The sequence below is a fragment of the Schistocerca americana genome, chromosome 2, assembly GCF_021461395.2.
Source record: "Schistocerca americana isolate TAMUIC-IGC-003095 chromosome 2, iqSchAmer2.1, whole genome shotgun sequence".
NCBI classification, from domain to species: Eukaryota; Metazoa; Arthropoda; class Insecta; order Orthoptera; family Acrididae; genus Schistocerca; species Schistocerca americana.
The window spans coordinates 1,004,609,197-1,004,623,194 of NC_060120.1; the positions used below are offsets into that span (position 1 = coordinate 1,004,609,197).

Sequence of the window (13,998 nt, forward strand, 5' to 3'; positions counted from 1 at the left end):
GGCAAACACTTATCGGCCTCCCCTCCTGAACAGACGAATAAATTCGCCCAGCTCTTTTGGGCGAAAACTGGACACGGCGCATTGGACAACGTATCCTGCGCTACCTATGCCTTGCGGATGACTTGTCAAAACATTCTGACACGTCTGCCCCCTAGTGGTACGCTCTGCAACTGCTCCACAGAGTGTGATGCGAGTCGAAACTTGAAGAAATTACTGATAAGTGCCATTTTTCTGTAAGTTTTATAGTTTACTTCTAGTTTTTTTTTAAAAAACTCCGGAGGTACTTACGAGTAACCCTTTACTTTTGTTATGTCCTTACAGTTTTTTACTTTTATGTACATTTCAGCCACAAGCAAATAAGTTCGCAGGTCGTGGTCTAGTGGCCTGAATTGCTGCATCTAGATCACGGGATCTTGGGTTCGATTCCTGGCCAGGTAGGGGATTTTCTCTGCCCCGGGACTGGGTGTTTGCTCTTATCATCATCATTCGCGACGTGGCGAGACTGGACATGGAAAGACCGGGAACTTACATGGGCGCTGATGACCACGATGTTGAGCGCCCCACAAACCATCATCATCACAAGCAAATGACACATTTAAATCTCAAGTTAAAGAAAGAACTGTTTATTAATTTACGACATAAAGAAAGTTCAGAAGAATAACGACAGATTAATGTTTACTTATTTCCGCCGCGGTGTTTAGAGCGCTTGAACGTTGTTGACCTCTTCATCACAACGCAAGCGCTCGAACACATCCTGGACGGTGTTTCGGAGGATGTCCTCGGCTGTGGCTGCAGCGTCTTTGCGGGCTCTGCTCGCAACCCACGTCACGATCTTGGAGAGCAGCGGGTTCAGCTTCCCCATACCGGTAAGCCGGAGCTTCGGTTCTCCGAGGAAGCTGACCTCCGTGTCCAGGAGAGAGATGCTGCAGGTCTGTTGGCCGACGTCCATGGAAAATTTCACCCTGACCACACTCGTACCCATTTCTCCGTCGATCTTCCCCCTGAGCTTCAGAGGACCTACTTTCAACCTGTACTTGTTGTAACCCAGTTGTATAGTGCGCAGACCAATCCCGAAATCAATTATTATGTTGTCTTCGTTGCGGAAGACCTTGACGTCACCAACACGTGTAATAGAAGACAGGTCCCTAAACCAGCCTTCGGTTGCGTTCAATGCTAACGTAACACACAGGTAACCTATCCCTTTGCAAGAACTCTTATGGATATCAGGTAACTCAATCTGTCGCTTATCCTGAGAAATTATGTGCGATCTGATCAGGTTCAGGATGAAATCGGTCATTTGTTGCACGAACTGACTGTTGTTGCTGTCAAAATCTGAAGCTTCGCCTCCAGTACTGGACACTTGGATTTCAGCAGGAGAACGTTTCTCTACCCTTAGATCTGGATGACCTGAGAAGTCTCCAGCGTCCAGTGACAGCTTGAATCGTCTGGGAGATGCAAAGCTGTGATCTGTCTCTCGTAGGACAGCCAGGTTTTCAGCGGCGTCTGCATTAAGGCAGCTCAGCGACACACTACACAAAATGGCAATCGACACCGTCCAAAGGTTCACTGCAGAAATCATTGTGGTAACCTGGAAAAAAATACGAAATGAAACCACTGTATTGTACCGAAATAAATGGAAGAAGCTTAAAAAAGAACAAATGTTATATAAGAATTAGCTCTTAACCTAGATCGCATCACATAAAATTAGGATCGTAATAGATCACGTTTGCAGAGAAGTGGGTTCCTACAAGTAGATATAAAATGGAATTAACAGCCAATGTTAGCCATAAGTTTCGTCTGAAACTACCCCTTACGTCTTTTTGTTTCTGTTGATAAATGGCGAGATATTATTGTCATAACAGTACCTATAATTACTCTTAAAGTCTACATAATTATCGATTTTATCATCATCATCCAGTGCTGCATGGAAGTACCTTCTACACTTTCCCACGAGGTACAGCATTCAACAAAACGCCTCATGTTTTTTCCTATATATTTTCTAATATAATCTACTAACCTTCAATTAGGACCTCGAATAAAATGCATATTTGAATCATCAGCTGTTTATATTTTAAACCCAAATATCTACCGGTGTCCGCATGCTTAGCTAGGTGGTAACGTGTTCGCCTCCCATGCAAGCGAGCCCGGAGATTTTCTCCGCTCTGGGACTGGGTGTTGTGTTGTCCTCATCATCATTTCATTGTCATTACGGGCGTGTAAGTCGCCCAATATGGCGTCGACTGAAATAAGACTTGCACTTAGCGGCCGAACTTCCCCAGATGGGGCCTCCCGGCCAACGGTGCCATACGCTCATTTCATCTTCCGGTTTCGGTCTTGGACCATCTTCACGGATGAGGGTTAATATGGTTTAAGTCACCATATTGCATTAGTCATTACTTAAAATATGTAATGCATGCCATGAATGTAAACCATTTTAACCCTCATCCGTGAAGATGATTCGAGATCGAAACCGGTAGATACTTGGGTTTAAAGTATAAACAGACACTTGTTTTATACATTACTTAACGGCTGTTAACAGTCACCTTCCAAAAATGTTTAAAATTGGGTTGTCGTATGGCATGGGGACTTTACAGTCTCGGAAATACAGTTCGGAATGAGACTTCGAGGTTAGTCAAGGATGTCCACACAAAAAACATGTAAAGCGCACTAGCCAGAAAATACCGAAAAAAATGGCTCTAAAGTTTTACGAGCAGCTCATATACCAGTCAATTGACGCATTCTGGCAGCACACCGAGTTGGCTCCGCCTGTAGTGGACAGACTTGCACGCGGGCAGTCCACTTTCGATCCTACTTTCACGTAACTTTTAATTTGCTTTTTCACATTGCTTTAAAAATGGAAGTTTTTATTAATTATTGATTCTCGTGGTAGACAAGCTCATCCTGAATTATATGACGAAATTCTTCAGGGTGACCAGAAAGCGATTCCTCCAAAACGTACTCCTCTTGTTCAATCCTGTGACGTCTATTTTTATAGATAGGTAAAAAATCTAATAAAGCATATGTACAAAATTGAACTTATCTGATTGAAAATAATAGAGAAATAAATTCCCGTGAAACTATATAAAATACAATTAATAGTGCATCATAAACTGTCATCAACGATTTTTAACGAAATCGTCCAGTCGTTCGTGTAAACACTCGTCCTTCACAGATTGTGCAAGACGTCAAACTATATTTGTTTTCAATGTTTTTATTAATTATCATTCTGGTGCTTGTATTTAAAAGACGAAATTGACGAATGGAAATGGAAATGACGTGTGGCTAGGGCCTCCCGTCGGGTAGACCGTTCGCCTGGTGCAAGTCTTTCGAGTTGAAACCACTTCGACGACTTGCGTGTCGATGAGGATGGAATGATGATGATAACGACAACACAACACCCAGTCCCTGAGGGAAGAAAATCTCCGACCCAGCCGGGAATCGTACCCGGGCCGTTAGGCATGACATGCCGTCACACTGACAACTCAGCTACCAGGGGCGGACAATTGACAAATATAAACGATATTATAAAAGTGTTTGTATAAATAAAAAACCACCTGAAATGTTCTCACAGTGGTAATTAAAGCTTTAATTCACCTCCATTAAAATGCATTTGAAATTATTCAACTTTTTAAAAAGACTATATTAATTATAATTCACATTTTACGTATTAATTGTAACAGTCATTTCACAAATTAAATAAAATTCGTTATCATTAATTGATAATGTTTTAGGTCATTAACTTTATTTAGAAGTTGTTATGATTTTTAAAACAATTAAGAAAAAACAAATGAAATGTTACCCAAGGGTAAGTGAATTCGCTGCAGGCACAGCGATTCCGCTACGCTATCAGTTGACCGATGGATAAGAGCCCTTTTTCTCGGAATCTTCTGTGTGGAGCAGTTTAAAACTTTTGTGGGTGGACGCCTTGGAGGTATATGACTATCCCCCGAAGTTTCATCCTTGATTTCCGTAAATCACTACAGCAAAATGACCAAATGGTTCCTTTGTAAGGGCACGGCCAATTTCCTTCCCCATCTTTGACACAATCCGAGCTTGTGCTCCCCTCTAATCACTTTGTTTTCGATAGGACGTTAAACTCTAATCTTCCTTATATTTCCTTCCGAGCTAATAATTTTGTTATGTATCTCTCTATTCCTCGCTAAGCAACCGATAGTTTTCGAATGGGTTTCGTCTCACTGCCAGAACAAAAAACCAGAAATACACACAGACATATCAAACGCCTAGTTTACGAAACCCTGTTTAGTTTTCCAAAATCTAGTTTTACTCTTTGGTTTTTTTTGTTCATTCTTGATTCGGCTCCAATTCCGTAGATACAAAAACTCAAGTGGTTTTACGACTTCATTGTTCGTTTGTGCCTTACCTTTTTGATGTGCTTTGCATTATTTTAATGTTACTATAACTGATTTTATAGACTACTTTCAAATTTGTCCTGTCTTCCGATGTTATGATCAAAATTAAAATGATTCTAATATGTTCCAGTAATTCTTACCCTTCTCTTCTTTCCAATTTAAGAATGTGTAACCTTCCCACATGCAACCCAGAAAAATCACAAAATTTCTAAGGTCTACGTGCATCAATGCTCATGGCCCAACAGCATGTTAAAAATTAATAATGTACTTGAAAATGGAGCTTTCGTTCTGTGTGTTTCAACTAGTCTGATGAAGTACTCTAACATCCCAAAACAATTATATGTAAATATTTCGTCTTTTTCCTAATTTTGTAATAGAATTAATTTTTGCATATAATTGAACTTGTTGTAAATGACACTTAATTTTTTTCTGTGTAATAACACGTATTTTCAGTTAGTTGTGATTTATTGGGCTCTGCCAGCATGAAGGTTGTCTTCGTAATGTCTTTGGAAGACAGCCTGCTCGTGTACTCCGGTCTGGGAGTCTGCGCTATTACGTCTCGAACTATTCCATACTGTAAAGGAAAGTATCACTCTCGCAAACAATCGTGAATTGGAATACCATGTTTAGCGGGTGCACTCCCTTTTTTCATCTTTGAGTACTAGCGTTTTCTCACCGGGCTGTGGACTGTTACGACTTCGTAACAAGCCGTTCGCATCGAAACAGAGAGTTTGAACCATTCTGGAGCCGATGGGACATTTCTGTGAATGCTCCACTCCATAATATTTGCAATGTCGAATGTAGTAATAATGATCATTTCACGAAATTTGATTTGTAAAATGTCCTGCCTGACTGCAATAGCAATAAATTCCATGGAATGTAATTTTATATGTGTCGTGCACCTGATATGTAAATGCAGGTTTCTGCATCGAGTTACTGGAATATAATTTCCTCGGGTTTCCGGTTTGGCCAGTTGGTAGTCTGTCTGCCATGTTTCGGAAAACATTCATCCTCTTCCTATGTTTTTTCATTCATAAAGAACTACATTTACGTCTACAAATGCATATACGTATACTTCTATACTCCACAAAGCACTGTGCATGGCAGAGGGTACTTCCTACTGTGCTACCTATTAGGATTACTTCCATTCCTTCCGTATGGAGAGAGGAAGAATGATTGCTTGAAAACCTCTGTGTACGCTGTAATCAGTTTAATCTCGTCTTGAAGTTTCATACTGGCTCCTGAAACTTTTTAAGTGTATTTTCGCGGAGTAATTGGTGTAAATCTTCAAGAGTCTTTCACTTCAAGTTTACCAGCATCTTCGTGACACTTGCACGCGTATCAAATAATCCTGTGACGATTACTTCGCGCTTCTTTTCTGTGCGACAAATATCCCCTGTTACCTCTACCTGATATGGGTCCCACACACTTGCACAGTCTATAAGGTGCTGTCAAATTAAAACGAGAAAGTTGAAAAAATTAACTATCCTTTCGAAAGTGATCGCCATAACAGTTAATGGATTTATACCACTGTGAAACAGGACGGTCAATGCCTTCACCGAAAAACATTTGCGATTGCCTACGGAACAGTGCGATTTATATGAAATACAAAAGAGCATGATCTTTTCCTTTCGGGCCAAGGGTGGATGCATTTCCGAAATGACCAAGTTGGTCAACAGTTCCGGTACATGGCAAAGCGACATTGTCCAAAAGTGCCGTCGAGGCACCTTTGGTATCCAAGCGTGCACCTCTTCATCCGAAGCTAATAAGCGGCCGCTTATCCCATTCTACAGGGCTCCAAATATATGGAAATCGTATGTGGAGAGATCGTGACTGTATGGAGTAAGTGTAAGGACTTCCAAGCGAAACTTCTGCGACGTAATCGAAACAGCCTCGGCAACATGTGGGTCCGCCCACATCCTACATACAGTCGCGATCTCTGACCTTGCCATTTCCGTATTTTTGGAGCCCTGAAGAAATACATTAGTAGCCGTCGATTTGCTTCGAACGAAGAGATGCACTCCACGAATGCAGTCATAGTTCCGCACCGGCCGCTGCGGCCGAGCGGTTCTAGGCGCTTCAGTCCGGAACCGCGGTGCTGCTACGGTCGCAGGTTCGAATCCTACCTTGAGCATGGCAGTGTGTGATGTTCTTTGATTAGTTAGGTCTAGGGGACTGATGACCTCAGATTGTTAAGTCCCATAGTGCTTAGAGCCATTTGCACCATTCATAGTGCCGCAGGCAAGCGCGAAGATTTTTCCATGAGGGTATTAACAGTCTTGTGTTACGGTGGGGTACATTTGTTGACAGTTATGACAATTACTTCTCTTAATAAATGGTTTACTTCCTTTTTTCCCATCTGTCTCGTTTTTGACTGCCTTATACATACACTGTCCAGCCACATTAATGTGTCAAAAGCCTGAATAACCACCTTTTGAGGCGTGGACCGCTGCGAGACGTACAGGAAGAGAGTCAACGAGATTCTGGAAGATATCGACAGGGATGTGGAACCATGCCGACTCCAATGCCGTGGCCAGCTGCGCTGTATTTCTAGATTGGGGATACAAGGCGCCAACAGTCTGATCACGGTGGAGTCACATTTCTCGTCTGGGCTTCAATCCGGGAAGTTTCACGTTACGTTGAGGGATTAGGGCAAACTCAACCTAATGCTCTTCGAACCACGCATGTACACTGCAACCTGCGGACTCGTAGCACTGTCCTGCTGGTATATTGCCTAGTTCCGAGGAAAACTAACTGCATATAGGGGTGGACAGGATCCCAAGGATGGACGCATCTTGTATAGGTCCATTGTGCCTTCCAGAATGACGTGATCACCCAGGGAATGCCACGAAAACATTCTACAGACCATAACGCTCTCTCCTTCGGCCTGAACCGTTCCGAGGACTGTAGCATGGTGTTTGCCTTGTGTCCGATAGAACATAAATGTGGTTCATATGGAAAGTCAATGTTTGTGTCACCTGACATATATGAATTAGAGTGATAAACATTGGGGTGACAAAAGTCATGGTATACCTCCTAGTACCGACATCTTCAACTTTTATAGTCCTGTCTTCCTCAGTTGCGTGTAATATTACGGTATATTAATAATTTTTACTTATGGGCACTCAGCGTGGGTGCATGAACCAGGCGTGTGCCGTGGAGGCTCATACACAGAAGCGTTCGATGAACGATCGTTGATGAGACACTGTTTGTAGCCCCTCGGTTCACATGGGTGGCCAGTTGCTCAACAGGTGCACGTCTATTCGCCCGTACACATCTCCGCAGTCATCGTTCACCCGTGTCATTCATGCCTCGGCGCCGCTTTTGGACAAATGCATCCACCCTTGCCCGAGAGGCAAAGATCATACTCTTTTGGACGTCAGATAAACAGCACTGTTTCCACAATACGACAACGACTGCACTGTATACCCTCCACTGCTATTCCACCTGCCGGCTGCGTGTGACTTTGAACGCGGAGTAGTAGTTGGAACTAGAAACATGGGACATGGGACACTTCCTCCTGCAGTCTCTGAGTGGTTACTGCACGTTTACGTCGAATAAGGGCGGTGGTCACATTAACTTGACCGAACCTTTTGTTACTAAATGGGTATCCCCGTTCACGGTATCCAGTTCCAGGTGTAGGCTGCCCATCTAACGGCTATCAGGGCCAACATAAATATGCTTTTCAGTATTTCATATAACAGCAGAGCGAATTTTAAACACTACTCATTAAGAGGTATGTACTCACTAATCTATTCATTAAGTGGTATAATTATATGTTAAAGATTTAACGCGGCAAGACAATCATTACATAAGATTAAAAACAGCCGACCAGTTGCAATGGATAAAGTAATCTTTACCTAGGTTTCGACAGATTTAAATCTATCTTCTTCAGAAGGCGGCCTGAGGACAATGAACATCGTAATTTATATTAAAAGGTATGAAATATAAGTCAAGAATACAGTTTAACACATATTAGAAAGCTCTTGTATTACAAAATATGAGAAGGATTCCTGGTACTTACAGTATTACATTAATATGGAATGATATGTCATTGGCGTTTTTACAAATATCTGCATAGATCCATTTGTCCAAATAAAATATAGCCCTGAAAATAGGGTTTGTAAAGTAAATAAAAATTAGTGGATGGAAGTTGCAGAGCTCACAAGTGACTGAGTATAATCGGCCAGCGTAGTTACACTGCGGCCAGGGCAGGTGGCGCTCAAGTCGCGAACTATGTGCCGATTGGCGTACTGAAGCAACATGTAAAATATCAATATTAATTGCGTCCTTAGATAAAGTGACAATAAATAGAAGGAAAGCATTTAACACTCCCGTTATAACCGTATGGGAGCCTTGGGAACATTAACGTAGATATATACATCAAAAAGGCAGGTGGCGCTTACGCCGTGAGTTACATGCAGTGGCATATACAGCCAGAATATAAAAGTTATATTACAATATTAGTGAAGCACACACACCATATATAAGTCAAAACTTTAAAAATAATCAGTAATGGCTCTTAAGACGAAAATTACGAACCCTGGTCCACAATCCAGTTAATACACATTCTCAGGGAGCCAAGGTTTTAGAATAAGAGAAAATCACATGAGGGCCGATGTAGTGGCAGCCATACATCGTGAGAAAACCACGTTACATAAAAGGTAGTGAGCTTAAAGATTTGAACGTGCATTGTAGCTTCCTGAGAAAATAGACTACTGAGGTTACCAGCATTAATGTTATACAATAAACAGTACGGGTTTAAAGCCTTCGAAAAATTGTCTACAGGCAAGGTTCAACTGGTCGTTCAGTATATTAACGTCTTTGAGCTCTAGATGTTTAAAAATTTGTGACTCTTCCCACAGATCTAGTCTACTCCCTTTGACTTGTCTGTGTAGGATAACCGTGTCTTCTAACTGTTTAGGCGTATGGCCGGCTATCAAGAGGTGTTCAGCAAAAGGAGAGTTGTGAATATTCGCTCCTTTTTTACCTAATAGATGTTCTTTATATCGTGTTTTCACAGCTCTGCCTGTTTGACCAATATAATATGAGGGGCAGTTATTACAGGTTAGTTTGTAAACACCTGAATTGGAAAACCAATCGCTGGCAATCTCTACTGAATGTATAAGATTTCTTTTTAAACTGTTATCTGTAGAGAAGGAGACGTTACAGTTGTATTTTTTATTTAGAAGACGTTTAATCCTATACGATATATTACCCAAGAAAGGGATGAAATTAGAGAAAACAGAGCAAGTCAAATGTGCCTACGAATGTAATAATATAATAGAAAAAGAAATTAAATTATTTCCTAATGGGCAGTCGGGCGAATATAGTATAGTAAAAAGCATTAATCGTAAGCTTAGAGAACACGACGCCTTAGTCACTAAGAGTGACAAAGGGAACACCGCTGTCGTGGCTTATAAAAATGAATATATAGAAAAGACTGTAAAGTTTTTTGAGGAAAATGACATCACTGAGGTTACCGAAGATCCTACCGCTGAACTGCAAAATGAAATCCGGCGTACTTTAGCTAGTTCCGTCAGCCTGTTCAATAACTTTCAAAAGAAAGGGCTTATAAATATGAACCCGAAACCACCCGTGCTCAGAAGTCAGTTTAAACTGCACAAACAAAATCACCCGATTCGCCCTATAGTGAATGGTATAGGCAGTCCACATCACACACTTGCTAGGCGCCTCCATTTTAAAATTAAAGATGCTTTCACATTTGAAAATAATTTTTCTGTAAAAAACAGTAAGGAATTAATTAACAATATTCAATCTGTAAGATGTACACCTGACACTAGACTGGTGTCCTTTGACATCGTCAGCCTTTATATAAATGTCCCGGTTGATGAAACCATAGACCTTGTAAAAAAGAATCTTCTTAAGCATAAAAAACTAAGTAAAACTCAGATTGCGGAACTCATTGGTTTGCTTAAGGTCGTTTTAAAATACAATTATTTCACATTTAATGGGAAAATGTATGTACAGCCAGATGGTCTAGCAATGGGTAGCCCCCTCGCCGGTATTTTAGCAGAGGTTCTCATCAACGCCCTGGAAATAACATTCTTCAATTCAAGTTCAGAATTACGCCACAAAATCCGCTATTATGCACGTTATGTTGACGACATTATCATTGCTTTTGATGGCACTGATCATGAGTTAGAGCATCTCTTCAATACTTTCAATGGTTTACATGAAAAAATTTCCTTCACAAAAGAACTTCAAAATGAAAAACGTGAACTTAACTTCCTCGATTTAACAATTTCTATACAAGATAATACCTTCCATTTCAATATCTTCCGCAAGGAAACATATTCAGATAATGTCATTCCTGCTGACTCAAATCATCCAAAAGCTAATAAACTAGCGTTTTTTCATTCCGCCATTCACCGAATGGTAACTACTCCTTTATCACCTGCGATCAACAAAAGGAATTGAATGTCATCAAAGCGATTGCTGCTAATAATGGGTACAATCAGAATATGATCGATTACTTGCTCAATAAGAAAATTTCCACAAAATTGTTCGACTTTGAGCAACAACCTCCCCACCGATACCAAAGAAACTAAAAAATTTATTTCCATCCCTTTCTTGGGTAATATATCGTATAGGATTAAACGTCTTCTAAATAAAAAATATGACTGTAACGTCTCCTTCTCTACAGATAACAGTTTAAAAAGAAATCTTATACATTCAGTAGAGATTGCCAGCGATTGGTTTTCCAATTCAGGTGTTTACAAACTAACCTGTAATAACTGCCCCTCATATTACATTGGTCAAACAGGCAGAGCTGTGAAAACACGATATAAAGAACATCTATTAGGTAAAAAAGGAGCGAATATTCACAACTCTCCTTTTGCTGAACACCTCTTGATAGCCGGCCATACGCCTAAACAGTTAGAAGACACGGTTATCCTACACAGACAAGTCAAAGGGAGTAGACTAGATCTGTGGGAAGAGTCACAAATTTTTAAACATCTAGAGCTCAAAGACGGTAATATACTGAACGACCAGTTGAACCTTGCCTGTAGACAATTTTTCGAAGGCTTTAAACCCGTACTGTTTATTGTATAACATTAATGCTGGTAACCTCAGTAGTCTATTTTCTCAGGAAGCTACAATGCACGTTCAAATCTTTAAGCTCACTACCTTTTATGTAACGTGGTTTTCTCACGATGTATGGCTGCCACTACATCGGCCCTCATGTGATTTTCTCTTATTCTAAAGCCTTGGCTCCCTGAGAATGTGTATTAACTGGATTGTGGACCAGGGTTCGTAATTTTCGTCTTAAGAGCCATTACTGATTATTTTTAAAGTTTTGACTTATATATGGTGTGTGTGCTCACTAATATTGTAATATAACTTTTATATTCTGGCTGTATATGCCACTGTATGTAACTCACGGCGTAAGCGCCACCTGCCTTTTTGATGTATATATCTACGTTAATGTTCCCAAGGCTCCCATACGGTTATAACGGGAGTGCTAAATGCTTTCCTTCTATTTATTGTCACTTTATCTAAGGACGCAATTAGTATTGATATTTTACATGTTGCTTCAGTACGCCAATCGGCACATAGTTCGCGACTTGAGCGCCACCTGCCCTGGCCGCAATGTAACTACGCTGGCCGATTATACTCAGTCGCTTGTGAGCTCTGCAACTTCCATCCACTAATTTTTATTTACTTGACAAACCCTATTTTCAGGGCTATATTTTATTTGGACTAATGGATCTATGCAGATATTTGTAAAAACGTCAATGACATATCATTCCATATTAATGTAATACTGTAAGTACCAGGAATCCTTCTCATATTTTGTAATACAAGAGCTTTCTAATATGTGTTGAACTGTATTCTTGACTTATATTGCCTCCGCCAACCTCCTTGGGCGTATCACTGTCGCCGTCCTTGACCCCAAAGGTAGCGATCACCTCCCTGTCCTTCTCACCATAACGTCTGCAAACCGCCCCCCTCCGGCTCCGCAACCTGCACCCCCTCCCAAGGTCGTCCATGACTATCGCCGTGCCAACTGGTATGCCTACCGGGACTCCATCTCCACCCAGGTCGAAAGCCACCCTCTTACCTATCGCCATCCTGACGACATCATCCGCGCCTCGTCCTTCCTTCAGACGGTAATTACTGACGCCGTGGAGGCCCATGTTCCTACTAAAACCATCCACCCACACCGTCCCACTCTCCCTCCGCGGGCTGTCCTCCTCCTCCGTGAATCCCGCCGCCTCTATCGCTCCTTCCTCCGCACTCGTGACAGGGATACACTCCAACGCAACCGGCAAATACAGTGACACGTACGGAACCTTATTACAGCAACGGAACGCCGGGACTGGCGCCAGACCTGCACACGACTCAATGCCACCCTCCCTATCAACTCCTCCAAGTACTGGTCTGCCTTCCATCGTCTTACTGGTTCCCTTTCCGCTCCCCACTACCCCCTTCTCCATAACGATCGCCCCCTTCTAGACAACCTCAGTAAGGCCAACCACTTCGCTTCCCACCTTTCCGAGGTCTTCTCCATCCCCGATGATCCCCACTTTGATTATTCTCTTTTCCCCACCGTCATGGAACGTGCTGATACCTCAGTCGCTCCACTTGCTCCTAGTCTCCAGTACTTGGGGCAGTTGCCCCCCTCCGACGTCAACACTCCCATCACAGCACAAGACATTAAACTTCTCCTCCAGTCCAAACCCAACACGGCCCCTGGTCACGACTGTGTCACCTACCGTCACCTTCGAGAAAGCCCCTATTCCTTCCTAACTGTCCTCGCCCATCTCTATAATGTCATCCTCTCTACTGGCTTCTACCCTGACCTGTGGAAGACCTCCCGCGTCCTCCTCTTCCTCAAACCCAACAAACCCCCTTCTGCCGCCTCTTCCTATCGTCCCATCTGCCTCACCTCCGTCTTCAGTAAGGTCCTTGAATCCATCCTCTCCCACCGTATCCATCGGCACCTTGCTCAACACCACCTCCTCCCCCTTACCCAGTGTGGCTTCCGACCCTCCTTCTCTGCTGACGACCAACTCCTCAACCTTGTTCACCTTCTGTCCCTCCAGCTCAACTCCCGTCGCTCCGCCATTTTTGTTTCCCTTGACCTCCAAAATGCCTATGACCGTGTATGGCATCCCGGTCTCCTCTTTAAACTCCAAACCTACGCCCTGCCTATCAATTTTGTCCGTCTGGTCGCTTCCTTCCTCTCGCACCGTCCTTCCTATGTCACCCTCCACAACACCAACTCCCGTATCTTTTATCCCACAGCTGGCGTCCCCCAGGGTTCTGTCCTCTCCCCTCTCCTTTATCTCTTGTATACAGCTGATATGCCCAAGCCACCCCCACCAGTTCACCTTCTCCAATATGCTGATGACACCACCTTCCTGGCTCTCTATCCTACCCTTCAACGGTCTCAACGTACCCTCCAAACCCACCTTAACCAGTTCACCACTTGGTGTAACCAGTGGCTCCTCCGTCTCAACCCCTCCAAAACCCAGGCAATCATCATAGGCCGTACCACTCGCTCCTTTCGCCTCCAAGATTTCTACCTCACCCTTTATGGTCGTCCTATCCAACTCACCCCCACCCTGAAATACCTTGGCCTCACCCTTGACCGACACCT

General features: G+C 42.6%; 1 protein-coding gene across 1 annotated transcript in view; it reads right to left on the minus strand.

Annotated features, from left to right (window-relative positions):
- Positions 1-602: 602 nt before the first annotated feature.
- The window catches only part of LOC124595340, a 68,887-nt gene continuing 55,491 nt past the window's right edge, over positions 603-13,998 (minus strand). Inside the window, exon 2 of the mRNA XM_047134053.1 lies at positions 603-1,588. Within this exon, the coding sequence (XP_046990009.1) occupies positions 698-1,579 (882 nt within the window). The 5' untranslated portion in view covers positions 1,580-1,588 and the 3' untranslated portion in view covers positions 603-697. The remainder of the gene's footprint in view (positions 1,589-13,998) is intronic.